Source organism: Triplophysa rosa, linkage group LG11 (genome assembly GCF_024868665.1).
Source record: "Triplophysa rosa linkage group LG11, Trosa_1v2, whole genome shotgun sequence".
Lineage (NCBI taxonomy): Eukaryota > Metazoa > Chordata > Actinopteri > Cypriniformes > Nemacheilidae > Triplophysa > Triplophysa rosa.
In genome coordinates, this window is record NC_079900.1 from 23,757,353 (window position 1) to 23,783,215 (window position 25,863).

Here is a 25,863-nt window from a genome sequence, read left to right on the forward strand (position 1 = left end):
TAAAACTATGTATTTTAAACCAGCGTCAGCGTGAAATGAAGTTACACTTAGATCTATTCCTGAGGTACAGCTCGCAAGTGACACAGACGCAAACGCGTTCATGTGTATGCAAAGGCAGGTGGCCTGTGGGCGAAAGCGCAGGTACAGCTTCCCACAGTTAAATCTCAAATTATAGAGCAGAAAAGCTGGAGCTCAGTCGTCTCCCGGCCCACTCACATCTCAGCCTCCTCGCGCTCTCATTTTATCCCTTCCTTCAGCCTCTCTTTAATTCTCTTGTGCTCGCTCCGCTTCTGAATTTCCATGTTTGCATATTCGCCCTTTATTCTCGTGTCTTTCATCTTCTGCAGGTCTTCATTTATCTCCGGCTGATCGTCTCTGATTCACATGAGATGGAGGGTGAATGATCAGACAGGGAATGATTTTTCATTAGGGTCAGTTCAGCAACAGTCCGAGGTAAAAGGTTTCATGATTGACTGTCGTTTAAATAGCAGGAGACAATCAAACGGAACAGGGAGAATAATTACTGCAAAGGTTGTTTATTTGTCTGACATCATCATAGGGGGTGTGGCTTAACATCTGACTGGTTACAGTGAGCACATACAAAATCTACATATGTCATAAACATGGCTCTAAATAAAAGACAAATCATCAGTGTTGGATTACAAAGTAATAAAATTACACTACCAATGAAGAGAGTAAAGCAATGAATTACTCTTTAATTTTAAGTAGTTTAATGACTCGCATTACATACTTTATATACTTGCCTTTTATATTATGTTTGGTTGGTCAATTACAGTGCTGAAGAAAATCCCGACGTGGCTGGAAATAATGTCAAGGCCACCTAACAGCCAAGCATGACCCTCCGAGGAACATCTTAAAGGGATACTTCACCCAAAAATGAAAATTCTGTCATTTACTCACCTCCAAGTTGTTCCAAATCTGTATAAATGTCTTTGTTCTGATGAACACAGAGAAAGATATTTGGAAGAATGCTTATAACCAGACAGATTTTGCCCCCCATTGACTCTCATAGTAGGAAAAATACAATGGTAGTCAAAAGTGCCCCAGAACTGTTTACTGCCCTACATTCTTCAAAATGTCTTTTGTTCAACAGAACAAACAAAATGATAAAGTAATTTTTCCTACTATGGGAGTCAATAGGGGGCGAGATCTGTCTGGTTATACACAATCTTCCAAATATCTTTCTCGGTGTTCATCAGAACAAAGACATTTATACAGATTTGGAACAACTCGAAGGTGAGTAAATGATGACAGAATTTTCATTTTTGGGTGACGTATCCCTTTAATCAGAAATCCAAGGTCAAGGGACGGTGACCCCCATAAAGCTCAATATACCCTCCAGGCCAGACTGCAGTTCACTGATTTATCTGTGCCCAGAATGGACAGCATCCCGGGGGAGTGACGGTGTCCCGTGAAGTGGTTTACTGGCTATTTTTGGTACAGTGTTTGGGTCTCTGGTCATGTCCTCACTGATCGGTGCTAAACTATTGTTTATTTCAAGACTCTGCTCTTTCTGTGAGAGAGAACTGAAGACCTGTGCTGCAGTGGTTTCACCCAAACACAAGGACTTTTATGAATGCAGTATATAAAGTAGGGCTGTAGTCAAGTCCACCATTGTCGAGTCCAAGACAAGTCCAAGACCAGGACTAGTCGAGACCGAGTCAAGTCCGAGTCCAAAGAGGTTCGAGTCCAAGTCAAGTCCAAGTCCAAAGAGGTTCGAGTCCAAGTCAAGTCCAAGTCCAGAGAGGTTCGAGTCCAAGTCAAGACCGAGTCCAATTGAGACAGTCAAGACAGAGACAGAAAAAAATCATGACTACAAGACCACATACTTAACTATTGATAATTTATGTGATGCAAGAGACAGCATATCTTCTATTCTATGATAATCATTTTCATTATTGTTTGTAATGATCAAAAAGCAGATAAAATAAGGTCATTTTATTACTTAAATAACATGTTCATCACAATTACAATAAAAATACGATCATTCTTATCTTTAAGCTCTACTTTCCAAACTTTCTAAAATACTCAAATGCAATGCTAACTCTGAAACATGGCATTAACTTACCTCTCTTTGTGATGCCTTTGCAGGTGTCTTACGAAATTGGATGTTGTCCCACATGTTTCGGGGAAAGTTTTGTTGCAAAAAGTTTCCTTTTAAGCGCACTGTCGATACATTTATTATGGTTTGTAAAACCAATCTGTATTATGCCGCTGCTCGCTCACATCGTGCCTGATGAATGATTTGATGCTGGTTCGCGCCGCGGACGAATCATTCATTCGAACCGGTTCTTTCTTTTTAGTGAACCGGTCGAACCAGTTCAGCTGAATCGTTCCCGTTTAGCGTCTCCCGTAAACACTTAATATTATCCACAAATTAATTCAGTTATTCACTTTCTGGCGTGCATGACAGTCCCGCGGACTTGAACCAATATACCGGAGTTATTTAATTACAACAACAGCACACACTGAACTGAACTGAACTGCTGTGTGAAAAGAGAACTTATGAGCACGTGCAGCTCTCGTTCTAGAGTCGAGAGTCGGCAACAGTTTTCGGATCATTAGTTTTCGGATCACAAGAATATTGCTCTATCAATGTTTTGTTTTGAAGGAGAAAATAAAACATATATCGCTGGACTCGGATGAGACCGACTAGAACATTTGCGAGACCAATGACCAAGTCCGAGACAAGTCCGAGTTCAAATACCAACGAGTCCAAGACAAGTCCGAGACCATAAAAAAACGTCTCGAGACCGGACTCGAGTACTACAGCACTAATATAAACTGAAAGGATGTTCAATGATGTAGGTTAGGACATGACTTTATTAACTGGGAATTGTATCATGAAAGGTCCCGACTAGTCTGATGAAACTAAACTGTTACAGTATTTTAACATGAACAAATAGGTGAAGCGCCTTATGTGACATCTGTCAACAGGGAAAGTTTTTTTTTTCAAGAATGATTACAAAGACAATCATTTAACCAAAGAATATTTTTCTTCTTTTACCAGAAAGTATATTTCAGTGAAACCATTGGACATTGTCATAAATGTCTGAAATAATTCTTGCTGTGGAATACTTGAGTGACCACAGCTCAATTCAGTAAAAGCTGTCGTGTTATAAAGTCAAGGAGAGCCTGAAATGGAAACAAATGTAAGAACCCTTTCATATGTGCTTTATAAAAGCAAGAGAACACAGGTAACACAGAGGACTTGAATATTCACAGATAAAACAACATTACTTTATTAGTTACTTTTGTAAATTTGTCAAATGCTTTTATTCACAGTGACTTACAGTACATGTTAACATTTGTTCAGTATGTGGAGTCCTTCAGAATCAAACCCCCGACCTTGACAGTGCTATCGGATGAGCTACAGGACCACCTTTCATAAGAGCCAGATGAGGAACAGACCTCAGCTCAGTTCTGAAGCTTATGGCACTTTATGAAATGCTTAGTTCCGCTTAGTCTTTGATTCTGATTGGTCAATAGATTCTGTGTATCACTATGCTCTCTTAGCAACCACCCTAACGTAAACTAAACATGTGCTGCGTCCCAATTCGCCTATCAACCTTTTTCACAATGTGTGAAATTACCCATTATGCCTTGCGTATGCGCATAGGGCTGGTGCTTAAAGCTCAGTTTATACTCGTGCTAGGACGCCGTAGCCTACGCAGAGCCGTGTACCCTCTGCCTGACGTGCACCTCTCCAAAAATGTAACAACGCGTCAACTCAACACGAACGCTACGCGGACCGCAAGCGCTGTGATTGGTCTGTTTGAACCCCTCCCTCTGGTTAAAAAACTCTGCGATAAGCGTCATGTTTACTTAAACGCATTTCCGAATGAATTATCCAAGTCAATTGTTTGTGCTTCTGTATTTAACATCTCAAGCTGCAACAAAAGCTTATAAAAATTTATTATTTATAAAAAATTAATTATATAAAAAATAAATGATCATAATGTCACTTAGCCTTGGATGTATGCTTCATGTGTTAATAATGATGTACTATGCAATAAAAATAAAATAAATAACGAAGTAAACAATATGTTGTGATGTTTTTGAGAGGTGCAGAATGCAGTAGTCAGTGCTAAGACCAAGCTGTCTTTAAATGTTATTTACTTACGCTCTTGTTGTGTCACGTGGTAACACTCGTTCGTAAGGTTTTCTGAGCTTTCTGTGGCTGTTGTGACAGCCTTTTACAGCAAAAATTCTTCGAGAAACGTTATTAACAACCATTAACAGAAATGCCCTCTAACATAGTAACAAATACAAAACGGAAGTGCGTCAAACAGGAAGTCACTCGCGGCAATGGAGACGTCAAGAAAAAGGTGGATATACTATGCCCATAAAGTATGTGCTGTTTTTGTTAAGGGAAAGTATACACATTTTAGTAAGTAGCAAAACTGTGTGCACGCACTGGGACATAATAACGCGAAACGGAAGTGGCCATTGTTGCCTAGACAACACTATAATCCTTAACTGTCACGAACATCAAAATACAGCTCTTCCTTGCATTTAAGCATTTATTCATTCATTATTTCATATGTAATGTTTACTGTATACTTGCATTTATTAATTTAACAAAGCATCTTTTATTAAATGTTATTAATGCAGTGTAGCATCACCAAACTCTGCCCTCTCGTGGTGAGTTGTGAGTACTATCAGCCGTTAAGTGTCCATGGATTCACACTTCGAATTTTCACCGGAAACAGAAGACCATCCGGGTACTTTAATACTCATTTCAGTATATTATCGCTGTGTCCAAAATCGCCTACTTCCATACTATACAGTAGGTGAAAATTAGTATGAGTCATGAACAGTGCTGGGTGTAACTAGTTACTAAGTAATTAGTTACTGTAATTTAATTACTTTTCCCTTGAAAAAGTAAAGTAAGGGATTACTCTTATTTTTTCGTAATATAATTACAGTTACTTCTGATGTAATTAAACTAAATACTTCGTGTAATATATGTGTGTGCAATAGTGGAATTGACATCAAAATTCAAAGTCTAACTTTAAAATCTGTGCTTTAATGTATAATTCTCACATTTGTAATTAATAATACTACTTTATGTAGTTTTATATTATTTATTTGAATGAATTAAAAGAGCCGTTTCATGTCTATCCTTGAATCACTTAACTCATCAAGGTTGATGTAGAATATAGAAAGTAATTAGTAATAAGTAATTAAATACTTTTTGGAGAGAGTAATTTGTACAGTAATCTAATTACATTATTGAATATGTAATTAGTAACTAGTAATTAATTACTTTTTCAGAGTAACTTACCCAACACTGGTCATGAATATTATGTCCGAAACCTCAGTATGCAAAAAACAGTAGGCGAGAAATACCCGGATGGTCTACTACTTCCGCCGAGATTCGTGAGCGTGGATCGGATGGACACTTCTCTATCCCATGATGCCACGGGAGCTGAGCGACGATCAAATTTCAAAAGTAAATCAAATAAATATAGCGGAAAACTTTAAGGCGTACGTCCGTTTTTAACGTAAGTGCCAATAAATGAATTTCTCGTGACTAAATTATGTTTTTATCAACGCTCATGTATAGGTTGTTGTTAATCGGTCAAAGAGCATACAGGTCACATGACCATAAAACATGGCGGATGCAGTACGTCCGAAATGTATTCATACTACTCCCACTCATACTATATAGAACGTACTGTTTTAACGGCCGATAGGTAGGTACTTATTCAAGTTCAGTATGTACTGTCACAGTATGCGATTTCGGACGCAGCAAATGATTTAGGAAATACTAATTCTATTTTCGAATACTATTTAGGATGGATAGTATGTGAATTGGGATGCAGCTATTCGGTTTCTGTTCACAGATGATCAGCAGAAGGAAGGCTTTAAGTGATAGAAGTTGCATTAATACAGATTTTTGCCTTTAATATTTGTATTTTCTGGTTACCGTTTTATAAAAGCAATAAAGTACTTGAGGCTAGTGCTATATTGTGAATAAATCACTGAAGCGGCATGCCTAACAACGCCCTTTAGCAAAGATTTATTCACGATAATTTACCTCATTGCTTACTTAAACCATAGATTGTTCCTGCTTTAAAAAACCCCAGCTAAAACCAGCCTAAACTGGTCACGATGGAACATCAGCCGACCCACCATCTAAAACCAGCTTGACCAGCTTTGCCAGGCTGGGAGGACCAGTTTAAACCAGCTACTTCCATCTTAAACCAGCTAAGAACAGTCGATCGGTTTATCCAAGCTGGCCAAACTTCCAGCCTGGTCAAGCTGGTTTTCAGCTGGTTTGAGTCGGCGTGTCAGCTGATCTTCCAGCCTGACCAGTTAAACCAGATAAAACCAGTCTGAGACCAGTGAGTGCGAGACATGTGTTGACAGAGTTTTATCAGAAAATAAATCAAACATCTTGAGTTTACCAAAGCAACTCAAGAGAAGCTTCGAGACAGACGATCAGTTGCTATACTCACTTGTTGAGATAAATGCGTTTCTCAGTGAACTGGCCTGGGCCGTACGTGGGGTCTTCATAAGGTGTGTTCTGCACCACCTCCACACCCTCTCCTCTCTCGCTCTGCTCGTGGCTGTGCTTGCTGATCATGTACAGCTGACCGATCCTGTACTAGAGACACAGACCAGAACACAGTCACAACCACAGTATTAAGCATTCACCCTGACACACTTCATCATACCCACTAGTGTAGAAACGATTTTTTGCACCAGCAGCCATACACAATTCATACACAGTCCTGCGATACTGCTCCCGTCAGCGAACACATGAACTGTTTGAACGTATGACAGATGTGAACGCTGCTTATCTGTGTGAACAGAACAGGTTACAGGGACCCGTCAAACCCTCAGCATCTCAAACCCTCCACACGGGAGAAATGCAGAGATCTTTATCGAGCCAGAACATCTATAAAAGCTTCATATGACTATGGCCCTGTGGCTAATCCTGTTATATTTCTATATGGGTAAGACGTGATGTATTTCCCATTTCAAAGCTTTCAAGCCGACTCTGTGTGTTTGTCTTGCTATTCTTAGTCGCGATAAATATATCTACGCGGACAAAGTGTTCTACAGAAAGCTCTGCGTTTCAAACGAATATATCACGCCTGTCTCTGACTAACCCGCACGGTGTTTGCAGAAGTGTGACTTTTGAAATGCACACTAGCTTCACAAAAGCTCTCACTATTTCTGTAATGGAGCACACAGAGGTTTGTTTTGGTATGTTTGTGGGGACTTTGTTTTTATCCTATTCTAATAGTATTTTCTATATCCTAACCCTTAATCACACCGCTACACCCGAGCCTCAATGAAACCTTTTTGCCCTTTGGGGGCTGCTGGCTGGTCCCCACAATGTAGGTGGACCTCAGGTTTGGCTCCCATAAGACAAACAAGACCACACACACAGACACACATGTATTTAAACACACTGTACACGATTGCCCACAAACATCATGCAAGACCATAAACTTGATTTCAAACAGCTGTATTTACGTTTTTCAGTGAAACATTCAGATTCATTTTCAACTTAAACATGTAATGTGCACTTTCTAGGCCAAACGAAACCGCAAACATAACTGATTCTATTGGTTTGCAGATAGGGATGTAACGACATGGTTTGGGTATAAATAAATATATTTTAGGGGTTTCGCATACCGGTTTTGGCAATAAGCCTGACATTGACAACCATGATTACTGATATTGTGTTTAAAGGAACCCAGGGTATAGAGATATGTATGGCTTAATACGTTGTAATAGCCTTACACTACTAGCATTTGTCGTTAGAAACACATCACATATTTTCATTTCTTGAAAAAACCCTAAATGTAAAACTCGTTTTAACCTAAGGAGGCCGCCATGTTCTTTTTAGATGACCTAAAATGGTTGCACGCACAGGCAGCCAAACTGAACACAGACACACTAATCAGTGATTCAGTAAATATAAGGTACTTTATGATAAAAAATATATAAAAATAATAACATATATTAATAACCAAAATCATTGCAAATTTAATATATACCCGATGTTTTTAGGCGTTATAAAATGCATTTTATCCAGATTTTGACTTTTTGATGTTGATTTACCTCAGTAGCCTAACGTTATTGTCTTCTCTCTCTCTCTGTCATTAGCTGACGGGGGCTAATATTCACGTGTGCTCTAATACAGAATAAATAACCCAACCGCAAGCATCTCATTATTGTGTTTATCAGTATATTCTCATAATGTATAAAGTATACGATTATGGTGGATGCTGATGTCTTAAAAAGTCTTAAATTGTCTTAAAGACGGTAGTTTAAAGCTATGATTTAATGCACGCTCACCTTGAACAGACGTCTAATACTGAAATTCTTCTTTTACGGCTGGCAGGCTGGCTTGTGTCGAGAGGACATACCGCCACCTACTGTCCCTGTGTATTTATATATCTGATCTTATGTTTGACGTCTCATATTTTTCTGTTATATATGGAAAACGTGTGTGCTTCACTGTAGCGTTTAAAGAACGGGTTTAGGTTGCAACCATTTGACGTCACAGATTTTTACATCACAGAAGTTTATGAATACTGGATCATATATGAGAAAAATGACCCTACAGGAGGATAAGTAATGCCCTTGTATCTGCACATTAACCTTTGACAAAAGAACGACATAACCGAGATATACTGCGTTTAACCAACAATATCCTATTATAGTACATTAACTGCCTCACTTTTCCCAAATAACATTAAACTCCCAGAAAAGAATGATAGTTCAAACGCTCCGACAAGCGGGACAGCACACAACGCTTATCATGTTCAACATCCACTCTCCCGTAAAGCGCTCCAAGTTCACCTTCACCTTCTCCAATCATCTGAGCGTTTCAGAAAACGCCGGCTCTTTGTTTGATTAATGATATATTGTCCTCATTGTTATCCTCTGGAAGCCAATTAAAGCAGCAGTAAAAGAGACAGAAGTACAGCAGATAGGCTTGGGGGGGTTGGAGGTTCAAGTGGTGTGAATAATTCATAATTCCCCACTTTCACTTTATGTGTGACGGTCAGGCGCGCAGAGACTCGATGGGACGGACAGACTGCATGAGAGGCACATTAAAAAGTGCAGAGCGAAACCAGGCCTTACAAAATAAATAAATGAGGCGGGGACGTGGCGAGGAGCGCTTTACACATCCCCTAAGCAACCGCTCAATCTTCTTCGATTGCAAACTTGGCTGTTTTTTCGCTCTTTCGAGTGCGGCTCTCGTTTCACTCACAGCATTGCTGTGTTACCTTGAGAGAGACTGTGTTTCGGGGGAATAGAGTTACTTAATGGCCGGTCATTAGATTCTGCTGTCAGTCTGCTCTTTGAGAGCTCTTGAGGGCTGCCCTCATTGTGCCGGCGAGAGAAAACTGTGGTTTTGTTGATAGTGAAAAAGCTCTCTCGGGTGCACTAAAGAAAGACTTCAATCACGAGTGCAGAGGGCTTCGCGTGCCCCATATGCTTGGAGAAAAGAGCTAGTGCCTCTTGCCTGGGATGCGATTGGTTGCATACTGGCCCAAGTCAACCTCAAATCTCTATTATGTTCTGATCTCCTGTTGTCACGGTACTGTCGATTTGCATCTCTGTACAACGGTGAAGCTGGCCTGGATCATGTTGTTATGCCAAAGTCTCTCAATTGTTCTCAAACACTCATCTGTCCATAGTGACACAACACAAGCCACTGGATAAATCTTTAACTCAGAAATGAATAACAATGTTAGTAGCTTTCACTTAACATTTCCCCTAGAGATGTAACGAAATGAACATTTCACATCATGGTTATAGTGAAAGGTATTATCACGGTTATCGGCGCTGTCACGGTTTTGTTAACGTGCTGGAATATCCAAAAAGTAGGCCTATTGATACCAAGTTTTACATTGATGGGACTTGTTAAAAGCACTTTTTGTTGTCATAAACATAAATTAAAAAACATTCATATTCATATTCATTTGGCGGGCCACCACGCCAAAAATCCTCCTCACCATGACTACAGTGACGCACTCCATTCCCATTTTGGATAAACCGTTCATTCAGTGGGAAAATGTCGTCAGTAGTGCCCCGCTTGCGCGAGGTCTCGCTTTTCCTGGTGCAGAAAACTTGTCTGTGAGTGAGTGGCAGACGGCAGGGAGAAATGCCAAAGACGTTAAATGGAAAGCCTACAACCTTTAGCCAAAAAAGCGTAAAGGGTAATGCTAATGCCCTGGCTTCCGCTCTTTAAGGTGTGTGTGGTGATTTTATCAGATGATGTGTCTTATCAATAATAATACAGATAATAAAACAGTAATAAAACAGAACTGACAACAGAAACAGAAAATATGTAAATGACAATGGCTTTATTGGGCAATAAGCTGTTTGTAATGTTCAGAGAGTAAAATCAAAACGGGTCTGAAGTTGCAACTTTTTCTGCCTTCACGCACTCTCGGAAATTAAATAATTACCCCTTCAACCCGGAAATAATTAATGGAACAGTGCTCTTTCAATGTTAAAAGATACTTGTAATGTTTTAATGCTACTAAATCATTAGTAACATTAATGTTACTAAAAACTTTTAATGGTAGTAACTCCAGACGTTACTATTGCGTTTGTGGTGGGAAATATCCCACTACTGAGGTGTCTTGAACGCAGTATTAAAACTATGTGATGAAGTCACGAATATGTTAAAAGGAATCTTAGGTATAGAGCGATGTATGGCTTAATATATTTAATAACTTTATAAATGTTAAATAAAAGAAATATTTTTACTCTGGAGGCCACCATTTTTGGCGTCAAAATCCGTGACGTCAAATGGTTGCAACCTAAACCCGTTCTCTTAACGCTACAGCGAAGCATGACGTTTTCCATATATAAAAGTAAAATATGAGACGTCAAACATAAGATCAGATATATAAATACACAGGGACAGTAGGTGGCGGTATGTCCTCTTGACACAAGCCAGCCTCCCTGCTGTAAAAGAAGAATGCATTCAGTAAGCGTCTGTTCAAGGTAAACATGCATGAAATCATAGCTTTAAACTACCGTCTTTAAGACAGTTAAGACTTTTAAGACATCATCATCCATCATTATCGTATACTTCATACATTATGAGAATATACAGTGCTGTGAAAAAGTATTTTCCCCTTCCTGATTTTTTTTGTTGTTGCATATTTGTCATGCTTAAATGATCCAGATCATCAAACAAATTTTAATATTACACAAAGAAAACCAGAGTAAATACAAAATGCAGTTTTTAAATGATGGTTTTATTTATTAAGGGAAAAACAATCCAAACATTTCTGACCCTATGTGAAAAAGTAATTGCCCCCTAAACCTAATAACTAGTGCCACCCTTGGCGGCAACAACTGCAATCAAGCGTTTGCGATAGCTCGCAATGAGTCTCACATCGCTGTGGAGGAATTTGGCCCACTCTTCTTTGCAGAATTGTTTTAATTCAGCCACATTGGAGGGTCTTCGAGCATGAACAGCCTTTTTAAGGTCATGCCACAGCATTTCAATTGGATTTAAGTCCGGACTTTAACTAGGCCACTCCAAAACCTTTATTTATTTTTTTAGCCATTCAGAGGTGGACTTGCTGGTGTGTTTTGGATCATTGTCCTGCTGCATAACCCAAGTGCGTTTAAGCTTGAGGTCACAAACCGATGGGCGGACATTCTATTTTAGGATTTTCTGGTAGAGCACAGAATTCATGGTTCCATCAATTATGGCCAGTCGTCCAGGTCCTGAAGCTCTGCAAAGCAGCCCCAAACCATCACACTACCTCCACCATGTTTCACTGTTGGTATGATGTTCTTTTTATGAAATGCTGTGTTCGTTTTAAGCAAGATGTAACGGGACGCACATCTTCCAAAAAGTTCAACCTTTGTCTCATCAGTCCACAGAATATTTGCCCAAAAGTTTTGGGGATCATCAAGATGTTCTTTAGCAAATGTGAGACAAGCCTTTGTGTTCTTTTTGGTCAGCAGTGGTTTTTGCTTCTTTCTTATTGTAGAATCATGAACACTCGCTGGAGTCTCAAAGCCTTAGATATGGCTTTGTAACCCTTTCTAGACTGATACATTTCAATTACTTTGTTTCTCATCTGTTCTTGAATGTCTTTAGATCGCGGCATGATTTGTTGCCATTTGAGATCTTTTAGACTACTTCAGTTTGTCAGACAGGTTCTACTTAAGTGATTTCTTGATTCAACAGGTCTGGCAGTAATTAGGCTTGAGTGTGGCTAGTGAAATTTAACTCAGTTATTCAATTCATCACAGTTAATTCATGATTTACCAAGGGGGAAATTACTTTTTCACATAGGGTCAGAAATGTTTGGATTGTTTTTTCCCTTAATAAATAAGACCATCATTTTAAAACTGCATTTTGTATTTACGCTGGTTTTCTTTGAGTAATATTAAAATTTGTTTGATGATCTGAATCATTTAAGCATGACAAATATGCAAAAAACACGAAATCCGGAAGGGGCAAATACTTTTTCACAGCACAGCACTGTACTGATAAACAAAACAAAAAGTTGCTTGCTGTTTGCTTATTTATTCTGTATTAGAGCTCATGAGAATATTAGCCCCCGTCAGCTAATGACTGAGAGAGAGAACTGATGTTGTTAAATCAACATCAAAAAGTCAAAATCTGGACAAAATGCATTTTATAATGGCTAAAAACATTGTGTATATATTAAATTCGCAATGATTTTGGTTATTAATATATGTTTGTATTGTTTCTGACCAACAATATTAAAATGTATGAAAAAACACCAAAAAGCGTCTTTATTTTCTTTATTATTTTAGCATTATTTTTATATATTTTTTATCATACAGTACCTTATATTTACTGAAGCACTGATTAGTGTGTCTGTGTTCAGTTTGGCTGCCTGAGCGTGCCACCATTTTAGGTCATCGAAAAAGAACATGGCGGCCTCCTTAGGTTAAAACGAGTTTTACATTTAGGGTTTTTTCAAGAAATTAAAATATTTGATGCGTTTCTAACGACAAATGCTAGTAGTGTAAGGCTATTACAACGTATTAAGCCATACATCTCTCTATACCCAGAGTTCCCTTTAATTAGCGTTTCATGTCATCAAGCGCCACAGTTTCACAAAATCCGAGCGGAAACACTGCATTAGGTAAAAGTTTCTCTTGTTCTTGGTCTGCATGTGTCGTGAGCAACTGGGTTTACTTTAGGACCCAGGCGACACCAGCAGTCATTAGAGCCATCGCTAAAGAAACAGACAGAGTTGAACGGATCTTTTTAAAATCATCAGTCTGTCTAAAGAAAAATGAAGTAAACGTGTTTCAGTATATCTGTATTTCCCCCAATATGCACATTTTTGGACTAAAAGCCCTGTGATCACAAATAAAAGGGAGCAGACGAGGATGAATAAGAATGTCTCATATCAATAAGATATTGTTTTGTTTGTTTCTTTTGCACTCCTGACATAAATGAACAAAACTTGCATTTCATAATGCGCCTCTTTATACTGCTGCTAACTTTGGCTGATGCTGGACAGTTTTTACTGTTAGTAACAATAAGTTGGTAGTAAAATATGACATATGATATTACTACCCGTTGGGCGTTTTTATCGTGGTTTATCATAAGCGTTACATCCCTAATTTCCCCATCGCCTTTTCAAACACTTCAAAGTGGAGATTGCACGGAGTTATACAAAACAGGGAGCTATATGAATAAAACACTCGAGAAAGGCTTTAAAGCCCCCATGGATGATGTATCGTCAAGAAAAGCACCCTCGGTGTTGAGAAGACACAGTGAAGACCGTATCTCTGGCAACAGGCTGTGGAGAGAGTGGGCGAGTTACGGTAGCACATGACTGTAAAGCCATCATCTACACAATGCTTCTCAAACAGCGCTATATCATTAAAACACCAACAGCAATGTGCCACGTTTTTATGTCGCCCATTCGCTGCTAATTAGAACGCTTTGGGATTTTGTGCCCGTGGAGAACAGGAAATTAAGTATGATCTTCTAGAACAACTTCAAACAAGCCAACTGACTATAAAAAAACAAGCTCGAGTCAAACTAGTTTGTCCGCAGTTGCTGGTTTATTTTGAGCTCAGAACATGTCTTTCAGAAGGAACGGGAGAATAAGACTTTCATTTGGCTGTCTTTTGGGGTGACACGATATACCAGTGATAACAATAACCGCGGGGGTGAAACTATTGATACTGTACTACACACAACATCAAATCACATCAGCTAAATTTGAATATGACCACACATCTCACAGGTCCTTGTGTGTCTTGTCACCAAAAATGAACATTCTGCCATGTATCAATGCTTTTGTTCTGTTGAACACAAAGAAAATTACTTGCGAGACTGTTTGTAACCAAACAGTTCTGGCGCACCAATGACTACCACAGTAGGAAAAAATACCACTATGGAAGTTAATGGTGACCCAGAACGGTTTGGTTTTCTACTTTCTTCAAAATATCTTCTTTTGGGTTCAATCAAACTAAGACATTTATACAGGTTTGGAACAACTGCAGTACCCATTCACGTTTATTGTATGGACACAAAACCATGCAAGTTAATGGGTACCAACATTCTTCAAAAGATCTTTTGTGTTCTGCGGAAGAAAGAAAGTCATACAGGTTTGAAATGACAAGAGGGTGAGTAAATGATGACAGCATTTTCGTTTTTGGGTGAACTACCCCTTTAAGATTAAACCGTAGGTCATGTTTTTAGAGCCAAGTGGAGAAATACAGCAGAGCCATTGCTGGGTGATATTTCCGCTCTCCTTTCACAGCAAACGACACCTAACAGTGAACAAGTATTACCCAGAGAGATCTAATGCCCATGACACATGTACAAATCAAACGCTTTCTGTTGAGTGCTGTTCTTCTACCAGCTTCAGCAGAACAAAGAGCAAATTAGTCTCTTATCACACCAGACAAGAAACCTGCTGAACACGAGCTGCACGCCAGAGGCTTTTCCTGTACTGTATGCTGCAGTGACGGTACTTTTGATACCATAGTCCTAAATGATTACCTTATGCATGTTCTTACAGTTCACGGTCCTTTAAAGGATACCATGGTACTGCTATAGTCAAAAAACACAGTGTTATGATGCTACTAGATCCAAAAAACATGGTCTCAACATAGTACTTTTTGGTACATTTCATGGGGAAACTTGAAATTTCAGCATAATCGAGGCATCAAGACCACTCGCAATGCTGATAGCCCGAAGCATTCTGGGTTAAAAATGTGATCCAACAGCAATTATTTAGGACATCCTGCCCACCTAAGTGTTGATGAGATACCCAATTCAAGCCCACCGGCAGACTTTGACAGAGGAAGCATCAGGGCTGTTTTTACGAGACAACATCCCGCGCGTGAGCTCATGTGATTGATAATCTTGCCGTGAGCGATGTGTTGTTAGCGCGACTCAGCGTTAGCACCCGCGGTGACGGCGGGGAGAAGAGAACGACGCGGCATGTTACAGGAACATCGGGAGAGAGATGAGGAGTGGAAAGAGAGGAGACCCGGGCAAGGTGCCCTTTACCCAGGGACTGTGAGCGACTGTGGAGTAAATGATTGGAGGGTTTGTGCAAAGCGGCTGCAGTTCTCTCCATCTCATCCATCATTGGAGAAGAGACTGCAGTCTCAGCACTTACACAACTATGGCCCCTTCTGTTCCAGTGGACGTTGTCGTCTTCAGCATTATTTTTACAATAACTTTATAAAAATAATGGGGGAGGAAACAACATTTGAAATAGATGCTAAACAACAACAACAGGGTCAAATTTGGGGGCCATAATTCCTACAATATATAATTTTATAGAGCTATTCAAATAAATGGTCATAGTTATATTTTTGGATGGAGAGGCAAGTCTTTAGGCATAAAAGGCAGCAGTTGAAGAAGCAGCCGTGCGTGTGCGTGTGTGTGTAGGGCTGAAGGTGTGAATGTCGCATGAGACACATTGGGAGCGTTCGCACATGAATATGACGCAAGCAAAGTGTTAATGAATGTGCGCATGTTGAGAGAGAAAGGGTGAGGAATTATGGGAACACAAAGACACAAGCAACAGCACGTTTGCAGCAACGTTCATAGTGTTTCTACAGGACAAAGCACATCACACTTGGTCCACATTTAAAAAGCACACATGAGGCTCACTATCAAGTTTATCATTTTATTTTTGGGGTCTGTGAGAATACATTTACATGATTTAACATTGAAATAAAACATATTTTGGGGAAAAAACTGAACTTGCAGCAGCAACTCATAGCAATTCACCCTCTGCCTGAAAAACTCTGTAGTAGCTCATGTCTCTTTAAAAAACGCCACAGAAAAAATAAAGAGACCATATTACATTTTCATTTAAGCAGCATTTCTAGATGTATTGTGTTCATCCCAGTCCAGTGTCTGTTAAATTTCAACAAAATCAAACCTCAGGAGTGACAATGTCATCCAACAGCAACGTGTAATGACAAGACACATAAAAACTATGATAAAAGTCCAGATTATCGCAGGTATTTATGACAATGTCATCCAACAGCAACGTGTAATGACAAGACACATAAAAACTATGATAAAAGTCCAGATTATCGGAAAAAAAAAATTCACTTTTCATAAATACCTGTAGAAATATTGACTGTTGTATTTCTTAAAAGTGAATATGAACTTGTTTTTTTTTGCAGGTCTAAAAATACATAGCATCTTTTCTGTTATTTTCACCTGTTTCTCCAGTTTTCATTTTCTGTAAATAAATCCAAATAGAAACAATATTTCTATTTAACATTTGGAAGAAATACTGTTAGCAGTTTACAGAAAAAAAAAGACAATTTTACCTAAACACAAACATCTTAATAGTAAATTCAGAAGAACTAAAAATAATCTCTTATTTCTTTCCGTGGCTGTATAGTAAAAAAACTAGTGCTGGGCAACAGTTACATTAATCGCATGACTTTTCTGTGATTAATCGCGATTAATCGCATTGTTAAGCGTAAAACTCAATAATGAATTCAAAAGTAGTGTATTGTGCACTTTTATTTTAAAAGTACTGCTATATGAACAAAAGATCAATAAGATGTGGTTTGCAAACAGTTTAAACAAACAATGTGCTTTTTTACAACAGTATTTCCTTTACATAGTAGCATTAACAATTTTAACTTGAAATATTTCTTGTAAATCTCAACTTAAACATTAATGCAATCAAATTAAATAGAAAACCAAAACTATCTGCCACGCATTAACGTTCTGTCTAGTTTGATACAGAAAAACAAGTTATAATGATTATAGATTTATTTCGCTTATACATAAACTTTGTGTTGAAACTCTCTTTCAACACAAAGTGTAAAGTGTACTGTATTTAAAGTGTATTTAAAGCACATCTTTAAACAACTAAATTATTGTATGCTACTTTTTTCTTTATCTTAACAATTCATATAAGGAGAACACAATTACTTTAAAATGAGTGAGTGTTTTGGGCCCGTACTTTGTTGTATGATGAACATTATAAACAGAGATCTTTATTATGCTGCTGCCCCTTTAAGAGCGCTCTATACAGATATACGGATCTAATATACTGTGACGCGTCCGTTTTGTTCCCCAGCTGTTAACGTTCATAAAACAGACTACTATTACAAGGACCCTTGCTAATATGGGAATTTTGACATAATTTTGTGTTTATTTGTCCATTTCAGAGTAAGAAGACGTGATAGTTTAGTAGTTTGAACTCTGACTCTCTAGGTTCGCATGTTTAAACATGTTTTCTGCATTAGCCTCAGACTGCACACAATACACGCAACACAATTCGTTGTTGTTGCTGTTTGGTACATTAGCAGGGGAAATCTTTGTATTCTGCAGGCTATTGATTTCCTTCCGCTTTATCATCAATAGCATTAAAGCCTCTTACACCTGCGCATATTACGTATTTGTGAGGCGAGGGCACTGATAGAAAAGCGCATGGCTGAAGGAGGGAAGACGAAATGGAGTGGTTTGTTCCATCAACTCGCCGTTTGGACGAGATTTAAAACCTTTCCATTCGGTTCTGGTGTTCCTGGTCCATGTGCGCGCTTCAGCAGTCTTAGGCCAACCCCAAATGCTCTCATTGGTTGCGACGCGTGGTGACGCCATTCCCCAGCCAGTACCGATCAACATCCCACCCCTTCTGTGACCCATGGTTTGCCTATATGTTTCAGAGCCAGTAAGCAACGGACTTTCGAAATAAAATAATACTTAAAAAAATTGCGTTAATGCACGATAAAATCATTGTCGGTGTTAATTAATTAATGCATTTTTGGGTGAACTATCCCTTTAAAAGGCTTGTCACTGAAAACGTCAACACTGAAAAAACATACCGTATTTAAAAATGAAGATAAACAAATCAACTTCGCAAAACAACATCTTTTGATCACATTTTTTTCTTCATACTATGGACATGCCAAAAGATCTACGAATGAAAGAAAGTTGCTGCTAGGTTCTCCGAGTGTGTGTAATTGAAAGTCTATTTCTCGTTCTTTCTTATCGCAGTGAGATGGCGAGAGAGAGCTGACATGGCGTGTTTGCACACATACTGCAACGAAAGTGTGAAACAGTCAGAATGAGAGAAGCGACAGACTCCGTTCATTCTTTCATTCACTCTCACTTCTTTTAAGGCACATGCAGATATGTATGCGACACATGAATGAACATATTAGCATTATTTCCAGGGTAGCTCGCTTAAAGTATATAAAGTAACTCACCATTTTATGTTTTCAACAGAGATGGTGAAATAGAGGCAAGAGTTACAGATCGCTGCTTCAAATCCAAAAGCCATCCAACAGTCTTTTCATTTTTCAGTGCCTTATTATTCACAAACATCCACATAAAAGATGTGATGATCTTAAAGGGATAGTTCACCCAAAAATAAAAAATCTTTCATTATTTACTCCCACTGGACATTTCAAACCTGTATGACATTTTTTTTCAGAACATAAAAGAAGATATTTTGAAGAATGTTTGTAACCAAACAAAGGCGGTCCCCATTCACTAATCACTTTAAAATGTTTATTTAGTCAGAAATTAAGCTTGTGTAGAAGCATGTGCATTCACCTATCAGAAGATGTCTCAGGACTCAGACTTTGATACATGCATGTCTCTCTCGCTCAGTTACCATTAGTATGTAAAGCATGCAGAAACCGGGAGAGCCTTTGGAGCGGACACGCATCTGGATGATGTTTGAGCCATAGTTCAGAGATTGAGGGGTCATCCAGCACACAGAATATAATGAAGTCATTAACTCAGACAGCAAACAGCACGCGTGCCCGACGCACTCGTATCAATCCAGCTCTCAGCGGGGGAACATGTTTATTTTAAAACGACAGATCAAATTCATTGACCTTCGCTCTCGGTGGAAAGCACCACTTACACCGGCGAAATTTCAGCTATATACGTGGGTGCAATATTTTTGTGGAAAAAAATGAACACTCTGAAGGACTTTTTTCTTATGATTACTATAGTGTCATCCTTCGCCAATGGATTTGGCGGGTTAAATGTGCAAAGAAATGACAACAAGCAAAGGTCAAACTGAATCAGCTGTGATGTCATTCAGGAGATCACTGACAGTGACTATTAAACAGATATTACTCTGCATCTGAGGGATTGTTGTTTCTCACATCTCTCAGGTTTATCTACAGCATATTCATTACACAACATGACAAAATGTTCGGCTCTTAAAGGGATACTTCACCCCAAAATGAAAATTCTGTCATCATTTACTCACCTTCGAGTTGTTCCAAATATGTATAAATTTCTTTGTTCTGATGAACACAGAGAAAGATATTTGGAAGAATGCTTATAACCAGACAGATTTCAACATTCGTGTTCAACAGAACAAAAAAAATGATAAAGTAATTTTTCCTACTATGGGAGTCAATGGGGGCAAAATCTGTCTGGTTATGAGCATTCTTCCAAATATCTTTCTCTTGAGGCAATCCGTAACCTTGTTTATTTAAAATAAAATAAAAAAACAACGTTCACTGTTACCTTTCCCTGATACACAGCGGTAAGCTTAGTAAAATGTAATTATGTATATTATATTATATTGCATTTCTGTCAATAGATTCTACAAAAAAATGACACCCTGGACCTTTAAAGGATAGAAATGTTTTAATAGCTTAGGTTCTAGAAGAACACGTCATTTCCTTCAAACCACCAGAATGTCACTTCAGCATCCCATCCTAATGTAAAAGCTTGTACACACCGATACGATAATCGCAAGCGCTTATCGCCAACGTTTTTCGACATTCGTAACCAAGCGATTTTAACTGGCGATGAGCCGAGTGAACATGCAAATTCACTCCCTGACATAGATGGCGCTTAATGAAAAACAGAAATACCCCAATACACAAGGTGGCGCTGCGCAACTTTATACTTCTGACACTTGCTTGTCACACAGAAGAAGAATTCATCTTGCTTCCTCTTAGTCAATGGCTGCATCCTAAATCGCATACTGTGACAGTACGTACTGAATTTGAATAAGTACCTACCTATCGGCCGTTAAAACAGTACGTTCTATATAGTATGAGTGGGAGTAGTATGAATACATTTCGGACATACTGCGTCCGCCATGTTTTATGGTCATGTGCTCAGCTCCCGTGGCATCATGGGATAGAGAAGTGTCCATCCGATCCACACTCACGAATCTCGGCAGAAGTAGTAGACCATCCGGGTATTTCTCGCCTACTGTTTTTTTGCATACTGAAGTTTCGGACATAATATTCATGACTCATACTCATTTTCGCCTACTATATAGTATGAAAGTAGGTGATTTCGGACACAACCAATGTGTGCTCGGCAAGACCGTTTTGTGCTTGAATGCCATCAAGTCGTTTTACTGTAACTTCAGCAGCTCCAGGCACGTGAACAAAAGCGGCAATCTCATTGGTCGGCCAGTTTTTGAAGAGGCATGTCACACCAAAAAAAAACGAGCCAGAGGCATTTTTTTTAAAGACACTTTTACGCCTGCCGTTTTGCGCATCAGTGTGCACACTCACATCGGCGCCCTTTGTTTAGTCAGGAGGCGTTAAACGACGACGAAAAACGTGCACGATTATCTTCCCTGTGTGGACAAGCCTTAACACCCTGCAGTTTCAGCTTCCGCACTTACAAAGTCATGTTATATTAGCAGCAATCATATGAAATGGTGGAAATATCATGTAAAATCAAATCAAATGCTTTAAGGCTTGTCCACACAGGGACGATTATCGTGTGCCTTTATCGTCGACGTTTAACGCCTCGTGGCTAAACAAGTGGCGCCAATGTGAGTGTGCACACCAATATTGGCGCAAAACGGTTGGAGTAAAAGCGTCATTTAAAAAAACGCATCGGGCTCGTTTTTTTTCCTTTGACGTTCCGCATTAAAAACTGGCCGGCCAATGAGATTGCTGCTTTTGTTCACATTCCTGGAGCTGCTGAAGTTACAGTAAAACACGACTTGGTGGCACTCAAGCACAAAACCGTCTTGCTGAGCACACATTGACGAAGAGGAAGCAAGATGAATTCTTCTTCTGTGTGACAAGCGAGTGTCAGAAGCATAACGTTGCGCAGCGCCACCTTGTGTACTGGGGTATTTCTGTTTTTCATTAAGAGCCATCTATGTCAGGGAGTGAATTTGCACATTCACTCGGCTCATCGCCAGTGAAAATCGGTTTGGTATGAATGCCGAAAAACGTCTCGAAAAACGCACTTGCACTATTCACAAAGATTGAAGAAAAATGTGTTGTTCAATAGTACATAAGCAATTACACATACCAACAGGAATGGGTTTACCTCACATTCAAACCTCAAGTCTCCCATAGTGTGGATCACCCACTGATACATTCTGAGGAAGGGATTATCCCTCAACCAGCGTTTTCCACCTTTCATAACCTTATTCAATCACACAGCTCAGTGAACTGAGCAATGCAATGCAAGTGGGGTAATACACCTAATGTACCGCGTTACACTGAATTCCGCAACCGCTGCTTTGAAGAGGAGCCCTCCGAATACTCTGCAGGGGTAGAATAACTGTATCGTGTCTTAATGTAGCTTGCCCATACCACAGCCTCTGTCCGCTAGATGTGTGACACTGACCTGGCACCATATCATCATATGTGGTACAGATGTGCTTTTCGACAGCCTCATTTGATTGATTGTAATAAAAGTTACTCGTTAAATAGATGAAAGGCGGATGCCTCTGAAAGGTCAGTGAGTAAATGTCCAAATATTCCAGAACCATGTTAAAAAAGTCCTTAGATGGTGACCCACCCTTACCAAGCTAATAAGGCTGGTCTTTGACGGTTTTAGAAAGATTTTGGGCCTTTCAGCTGGTTTGGGAAACCATCTAGACCAGCTGAAACCATCTAAGACCAGCAAACATCCATAGGCTGGTTTAAGTGTTATACATGCATTATGTTAGGGCTGGACAATAATTCAATAACAATAACTATTGCGATAGAATTAATTTCGATAACGATGATATGGTTTTTAAACACATTTTCGATATTTCAATATACATTACACTTCCGGGTCTGATCCCTAGCTCTGCTCCGCGGCAGCGGCTACTGGTGTTATGGAGCGCCACTCCATCTTGCCACAGTATAAATCTCTAGTTTAAGCCCGTGTTCACACTTAAATTCTTTTTTGAGAAGAAAAAGTTGACCAAGGCGCTTTAGTAAAAAAACCGCTGGCAGCGATTGGTTACAAACAGCAGCCGAACGCCAAGACTTCGTCGTCAGCATGCACAAAGGCAGCACAGAGAAACAGATAGGCAGCGTAACGGAAGTCTATTTAAATTACAAACAGAGAGAGTCTTTGCAATAACCAATCACATATTTAAAAACTATAATATTAATTTCTCGCTAGAAATGCAATCAGAAGTTGTTGAAAGTGAAAATTAAACTTACATTTATACAAAACTATGCTCCAATGGGCGTTTTGGCCGGCATTTTATTTTTTAGAGCTGGAGCCTTCTCGACCAATCACGTCCCTCGCATGTTGCTATGGAAACGACAGGTCTCTGTCATTAGTTAGCTGGGGAAAAGGAGATTGACGTGGGCGTTTTTTTCCCAGAAAAGTTGAACTTTTTTCAACCTCAAAAGACGCTGTGAGCTGCAGAAAAAGACGCCGGAGCTGGCGTTTAAAAAAGCGCTCAGGACGCTTGTGAAAACACGGTTTACTCCATAGGATTATAATGTAAAACAGACGCTAGCAGCTTCGAAAAAGAATTCAAGTGTAAACACAGGCCAAGTTTAATATTGATCATTTTTGTCCATATATTCATTTACAAAACGGATCTGCAACTTACTAATGCTTGCTTTCGGAAAATAAATACAAACAAGTTTAAACAGTTCTCAATGTCAATTTCGAGGACAGAATGGCAAATTTCATAGTTTTTTATAGCTAACTGAAGCACACTGTAGGGCCTTTGAAAGACACTGAAATGAATGAAAACGGTTCTTAATGTCAGCTTGCAGGAGAGCATGGCAGATCTTGTATAAAGTTTTGCCCCCCCAAAAAATGGGAAATACAATCAGAAATAACCTGCCTGGTAGATCTGTGTTCTCTAAAGAGTTTATGCTGATGTTGCCAAATTAAGTTCTTGCAGTTTCATGAGCGTTAAATGTAAATAACAGCTGACCAATCCCAATATCTGGAGCGCAGGGTGGCTAACAGCCAAAATAATGCAAAACTCAACCCTAGCAATTTTCTGGAATATATTTCACCCCAGGCCCAGCACTAGGCTGGCTCAACTGGGGTGCGCAATCATATATTGGTTGGGCAGATAGGCTATATAATCATAGTTCATTGCATGCATACATTTTTGAATTTTTTTGTGATTAAATCGACAGGTATGTATTTCATAGATAATACAAATAAGTAGTATTTCATTTTTAATCATTTCAAGTGTCAGGCTGGACATTTTTCGAGGGGCTCAAGAAAAATCTGGGTGGGGATGCCCCCTGCCCCCCCAGACCCGGCCCTTGTTTAATCCATAAAAAAACAGAAGAGAGAAAATATTTTATTGAAGAACCATACAAGATGATTTTATTACTATGTTACAGTAATGAGAAAAATGAAAATGCGCTTAACTGTCTTGAAAATATGTGTTATTTACACATCTATATATCGTGAATAATACACTAAATACAATTATTCGATAGAAAATGAAACCAGATTTTCTAGTATTATGTTATTTTATATTTAATTAATATTGTGAATTAGCTTAATTTATATTTTTGTTTTGTGTTGATTTTATTTTAAATGTTAGTAATTTCGTTATGTGCTTTTATTATTTATTTCGGTATACAAGTTTAATTTTCATTTCAGTTCTAGTTTTAGTTTAGTTTTTATTTATTTTCTAGTAAATCATTTTAGTACCCCAACTTAAATGCATTCCAGTTTATAACTTTTTCAAATATTTAGACCTTTATTTTATTCATTTCAATGAACAGAAAAGCTTTTATTGATTTAGTTTAGGTATCACCGATTTTAAATAAACAATGATTGGCACAGTTATTGCACAATAATTTGCACAATATTTACTAATAATGTAAATTTAAGTCTCTGTTGACTTGAAATATGCTTTTATCTTGCTGAAGGACCGTATCTTAGTTGTCTTTATTAATGAAATAATTATTCATTCATTTATTTAATAACTCTTTAAGGCTCTGTGTTTGTGACAGTCTCCCAGGGGAGTGTGAGTTATTTATATCTTCCCTTCAGCGCAAAGGATTTTACTGTCAACATGCACCGCTTCCCCCGCAGAGTAAAAATAGTTTAACCCGAGCGGTTGAGAAAATCTCAAAGCGTGACGATGAGTGACGGAGAGATGAAAGAGCGTGGGGTCAGTAATGTGGTGAAAGGCCCATGCTATAATGATTGAGGTGCATTAGAAAAGATTACAGCCCACAGACACGTGTGTTTGCTTCAGCACATTGGTGAGGACTTCTGCTGTTTTCATACCAGGCTTGTTGATACAGTACATCTGAAGAAAAACTTCTATGATTTTTAATCATGATTCAATCGACCAGACCTCCTCACAAGTCTTACTTTTTGAAATCAGAGTAGGGGGTGTGCGATATTGGCAAAAAATGATTTCTAGATATGTTCTGGGATTTCCCGACTGGGATTTCATTCACTCATTCTCATGTCAACCTTTGTGAGAATTACTTAAAATATATTTTAAAGAACGATGTTAACCAAACAACACTGAACCCCACTGACTTCCATTGTATGGACACAAACCATCAAGCCATTTCTCAAAATATCTTCTTTTGTGTTTCACAGAAGTCATATACAGGTTTTCAACAAAATAAGGGTACAGTAAATAAACGATGTTAGAATAAATATTTGAATGACAGATTTAAATGGCAGATTTCACCGCTCCTTTGATTGGTCACTTTTAACATGCACTCACCACCTACAGTCTCCGACCTGTATCTTCCCCGTTGTACAGAAACGTCATCATTTGGCATAACACAATACTTTTTTCCGTTTTTAAACTTGGGTTACAGTGTTATGTATGCCATTGTCTTTATGGACCTACATATTTGACATCTTAACAGGAAGTTAAATATGAAATAGTTCGGTAAGGTGTATTCATAATTGCTTTTGTATCGTTAATAATTTTCATGAAATTGTTATAAAATGAACATTAATAAATGGCTACAACCGTACAACTCAAAGCACAAGTTATTATAAATAACAATATGATGTACTCAGGGATGGGCAGTATTTATGATACATGTATTTGAAATACGTATTATAAATTGTATTTGATAAGGTTGATGAAATTTTGTATCAAAATACTTTAGGGATTGTATTTTAGTAGTTTTAAAATACTGTAAAATACTTTGTAAGAAGTC

At 38.6% G+C, this 25,863-nt stretch overlaps 1 protein-coding gene across 1 annotated transcript in view; it reads right to left on the reverse strand.

The window, feature by feature from the left end:
* The window catches only part of pitpnc1a (phosphatidylinositol transfer protein cytoplasmic 1a), an 82,584-nt gene that overhangs the window by 26,427 nt on the left and 30,294 nt on the right, over window positions 1-25,863 (reverse strand). Inside the window, exon 2 of the mRNA XM_057345683.1 lies at window positions 6,486-6,634. Within this exon, the coding sequence (XP_057201666.1) occupies window positions 6,486-6,634 (149 nt within the window). The remainder of the gene's footprint in view (window positions 1-6,485; window positions 6,635-25,863) is intronic.